The sequence below is a fragment of the Electrona antarctica genome (genome assembly GCF_951216825.1).
Source record: "Electrona antarctica genome assembly, contig: scaffold_64, whole genome shotgun sequence".
In the NCBI taxonomy this organism is placed as follows: Eukaryota; Metazoa; Chordata; class Actinopteri; order Myctophiformes; family Myctophidae; genus Electrona; species Electrona antarctica.
The window spans coordinates 676,155-681,154 of NW_027638477.1; the positions used below are offsets into that span (position 1 = coordinate 676,155).

The window sequence follows — 5,000 nt, forward strand, 5'->3', positions numbered from 1 at the left end:
ATGGGACACACAGGACAGTTGTCTCTTCTTTATCCCTGTGTGGGGAATGGGACACACATGAGAGTTGTCTCTTCTTTATCCCTGTGTGGGGATTGGGACACACAGGACAGTGGGACAGGACTTTATCCCCGTGTGGGGAATGGGACACACAGGACAGTTCTTTATCCCTGTGTGGGGAATGGGACACACAGGACAGTTCTTTATCCCCATGTGGGGAATGGGACACACAGGACAGTTGTCTCTTCTTTATCCCTGTGGGGAATGGGACACACAGGACAGTTGTCTCTTCTTTATCCACGTGTGGGGAATGGGACACACAGGACAGTTCTTTATCCACGTGTGGGGAATGGGACACACAGGACAGTTGTCTCTTCTTTATCCCTGTGGGGAATGGGACACACAGGACAGTTCTTTATCCCTGTGGGGAATGGGACACACAGGACAGTTCTTTATCCCTGTGGGGAATGGGACACACAGGACAGTTCTTTATCCCTGTGGGGAATGGGACACACAGGACAGTTCTTTATCCCTGTGTGGGGAATGGGACACACAGGACAGTTCTTTATCCCTGTGGGGAATGGGACACACAGGACAGTTCTTTATCCCCGTGTGGGGAATGGGACACACAGGACAGTTCTTTATCCCCGTGTGGGGAATGGGACACACAGGAGAGTTCTTTATCCCTGTGGGGAATGGGACACACAGGACAGTTCTTTATCCCTGTGGGGAATGGGACACACAGGACAGTTCTTTATCCCTGTGTGGGGAATGGGACACACAGGACAGTTCTTTATCCCTGTGGGGAATGGGACACACAGGACAGTTCTTTATCCCTGTGTGGGGAATGGGACACACAGGACAGTTCTTTATCCCTGTGGGGAATGGGACACACAGGACAGTTCTTTATCCCTGTGGGGAATGGGACACACAGGACAGTTCTTTATCCCTGTGGGGAATGGGACACACAGGACAGTTGTCTCTTCTTTATCCCCGTGTGGGGAATGGGACACACAGGACAGTTCTTTATCCCTGTGGGGAATGGGACACACAGGACAGTTCTTTATCCCTGTGGGGAATGGGACACACAGGACAGTTCTTTATCCCTGTGGGGAATGGGACACACAGGACAGTTCTTTATCCCTGTGGGGAATGGGACACACAGGACAGTTGTCATGGTTGCTTTATATCCTTCTTATATTTATTAGATTTGAGCTTTGCTAGTTTGCTTTCACCTCGTTGAGGTCAACACTGTTGTCGGGATCCGTGATCGTGATATAAAGTATAATTGATCCGTGATCGTGATATAAAGTATAATTGATCCGTGATCGTGATATAAAGTATAATTGATCCGTGATCGTGATATAAAGTATAATTGATCCGTGATCGTGATATAAAGTATAATTGATCCGTGATCGTGATATAAAGTATAATTGCACGCCGGTGTTTCAGCGCAAGGCAAAACCATGTAGGACGGCGGCTTGAATTGTGTGGTAAGTCTTGCGCTGCTGATCCTAAACCAGCATAATCGTCACACGTAACACAGCCGTCCGTGTCGCTGCAACACTAACCTGATCCTAGGTCAGCTTAAATGATCACACTTTAGTTTAAACAGAACCTTTTTTCCCCGTTTTTCTCCTCCACAGTGATGCGGAGCATGAGGCACATACAGCGGACAGAGAGAGAGTCTAAGCCTCAGTCAGACTAGGAAACATACAGCGGACAGAGAGAGAGTCTAAGCCTCAGTCAGACTAGGAAACATACAGCGGACAGAGAGAGAGTCTAAGCCTCAGTCAGACTAGGACACATACAGCGGACAGAGAGAGAGTCTAAGCCTCAGTCAGACTAGGAAACATACAGCGGACAGAGAGAGAGTCTAAGCCTCAGTCAGACTAGGAAACATACAGCGGACAGAGAGAGAGTCTAAGCCTCAGTCAGACTAGGAAACATACAGCGGACAGAGAGAGAGTCTAAGCCTCAGTCAGACTAGGAAACATACAGCGGACAGAGAGAGAGTCTAAGCCTCAGTCAGACTAGGAAACATACAGCGGACAGAGAGAGAGTCTAAGCCTCAGTCAGACTAGGAAACATACAGCGGACAGAGAGAGAGTCTAAGCCTCAGTCAGACTAGGAAACATACAGCGGACAGAGAGTCTAAGCCTCAGTCAGACTAGGAAACATACAGCGGACAGAGATAGAGTCTAAGCCTCAGTCAGACTAGGAAACATACAGCGGACAGAGAGAGAGTCTAAGCCTCAGTCAGACTAGGAAACATACAGCGGACAGAGAGAGAGTCTAAGCCTCAGTCAGACTAGGAAACATACAGCGGACAGAGAGAGAGTCTAAGCCTCAGTCAGACTAGGAAACATACAGCGGACAGAGAGAGAGTCTAAGCCTCAGTCAGACTAGGAAACATACAGCGGACAGAGAGAGAGTCTAAGCCTCAGTCAGACTAGGAAACATACAGCGGACAGAGAGAGAGTCTAAGCCTCAGTCAGACTAGGAAACATACAGCGGACAGAGAGAGAGTCTAAGCCTCAGTCAGACTAGGAAACATACAGCGGACAGAGAGAGAGTCTAAGCCTCAGTCAGACTAGGAAACATACAGCGGACAGAGAGAGAGTCTAAGCCTCAGTCAGACTAGGAAACATACAGCGGACAGAGAGAGAGTCTAAGCCTCAGTCAGACTAGGAAACACAATCACACACTGAATGAATATTTTATTAACGTTTGCAACAACAACAAAAAAGCACAGACAGTTCAGAGCCTACGGGTCTTATTATATTACACATAATGATTGACAGACCCGAGATCCGAGGGGGAAACGTCCGATTCCGACCCGGTCCGAATGATTACGATAAAACACGACTCCGACCCGAGCTGGTCTCGGGTCAACTCGGGTATTTTTGGAGTCGGGGGACCCGGTGAAGAGCTCTACTGTACTGTACTGTACTGTACTGTACTGTACTGTACTGTACTGTACTGTACTGTACTGTACTGTACTGTACTGTACTGTACTGTACTGTACTGTACTGTACTAACGATAATAACACTGTTTTCCAGGTGCGTACTTTGGGTCCGTTGGGGTCGTGCGGCGGGGTCATGACCTCGGGGGTTACGAGCCCAGAGGTCATGACCTGTGAGGTGACCTCTGAGGAGCGGGTCAGCATGTTCATGGAGCTGGTGGACGGAGTGTTCCTGCACAAGATCATGACCCACATGTGAGTGTGTGTGTGTGTGTGTGTGAGTGTGTGAGAGTGTGTGTGAGTGTGTGCGACTGTGAGAGTGAGAATCAGATAGGACTTTTCTGTGTGGATGTAGGGGCTGTCAATCAGATAGGACTTTTCTGTGTGGATGTAGGGGCTGTCAATCAGATAGGACTTTTCTGTGTGGATGTAGGGGCTGTCAATCAGACAGGACTTTTCTGTGTGGATGTAGGGGCTGTCAATCAGATAGGACTTTTCTGTGTGGATGTAGGGGCTGTCAATCAGATAGGACTTTTCTGTGTGGATGTAGGGGCTGTCAATCAGATAGGACTTTTCTGTGTGGATGTAGGGGCTGTCAATCAGATAGGACTTTTCTGTGTGGATGTAGGGGCTGTCAATCAGATAGGACTTTTCTGTGTGGATGTAGGGGCTGTCAATCAGATAGGACTTTTCTGTGTGGATGTAGGGGCTGTCAATCAGATAGGACTTTTCTGTGTGGATGTAGGGGCTGTCAATCAGATAGGACTTTTCTGTGTGGATGTAGGGGCTGTCAATCAGATAGGACTTTTCTGTGTGGATGTAGGGGCTGTCAATCAGATAGGACTTTTCTGTGTGGATGTAGGGGCTGTCAATCAGATAGGACTTTTCTGTGTGGATGTAGGGGCTGTCAATCAGATAGGACTGTTCTGATTGGATGTAGGGGGCTGTCAATCAGATAGGACTGTTCTGTGTGGATGTAGGGGCTGTCAATCAGATAGGACTGTTCTGATTGGATGTATGGGGCTGTCAATCAGATAGGACTGTTCTGTGTGGATGTATGGGCTGACAATCAGATAGGACTGTTCTGTGTGGATGTAGGGGCTGTCAATCAGATAGGACTGTTCTGATTGGATGTATGGGCTGACAATCAGATAGGACTGTTCTGTGTGGATGTAGGGGCTGTCAATCAGATAGGACTGTTCTGATTGGATGTATGGGGCTGTCAATCAGATAGGACTGTTCTGTGTGGATGTAGGGGCTGTCAATCAGATAGGACTGTTCTGATTGGATGTAGGGGCTGTCAATCAGATAGGACTGTTCTGTGTGGATGTAGGGGCTGTCAATCAGATAGGACTGTTCTGATTGGATGTAGGGGCTGTCAATCAGATAGGACTGTTCTGATTGGATGTTTGGGCTGTCAAGGCCAGAAAATAGTTTCTTGCCACTCAGTAGGCGTTCCCGCATTATGTCCTGGTATGATGATGATGTCATAACCTCCTGGTATGGTGGTGCGTGTGTGCGTGTGTGCGTGCATGCGTGCGTGCGTGCGTGCGGGTCGTGTCTTTCTGTAGATATTCTTATATTGATAGTCAGTTGAAAGCATTGGTGTGTGCGTGCATTGAGCTAATACGCGGTTTCCTGTGTGTGAGTTACAACCACATCCTGTCTATTTGGTATCAGGTTTTAGTCACTCAGCACATCCAGGTGTGTGTGGGTTCTTGTACTGCTAGTATAAAAATCGTAATGGTGCATTTATATAGCGCCTTTATCCAAGGCACTTTACATAGATTGTGCATTACATTCACCCATTCACACACACATTCATACACCGATGGCGGCGGAAACCATGCAAGGTACCAACCAGCACATCAGGAGCAATTAGGGGTTCAGTGTCTTGCTCAAGGACACTTCGATGCTAACTCTGGGGGATCCCGGGTTCGAACTGGCGACCTTGCGGTTGCCATCCGGAGACTCTACCCCTAAGCCACCACCTAGTATAGTATAGTTCTTTCCTCCGCGTCATCAGTGCCCTGGGTG

At 48.2% G+C, this 5,000-nt stretch overlaps 1 protein-coding gene across 1 annotated transcript in view; it reads left to right on the forward strand.

Moving 5' to 3' along the window:
* The window catches only part of LOC306918063 (protein Daple-like), a 94,101-nt gene that overhangs the window by 5,043 nt on the left and 84,058 nt on the right, over positions 1–5,000 (forward strand). The window contains 1 exon segment of the mRNA XM_079530953.1: positions 3,061–3,218. Within this exon segment, the coding sequence (XP_079387079.1) occupies positions 3,061–3,218 (158 nt within the window).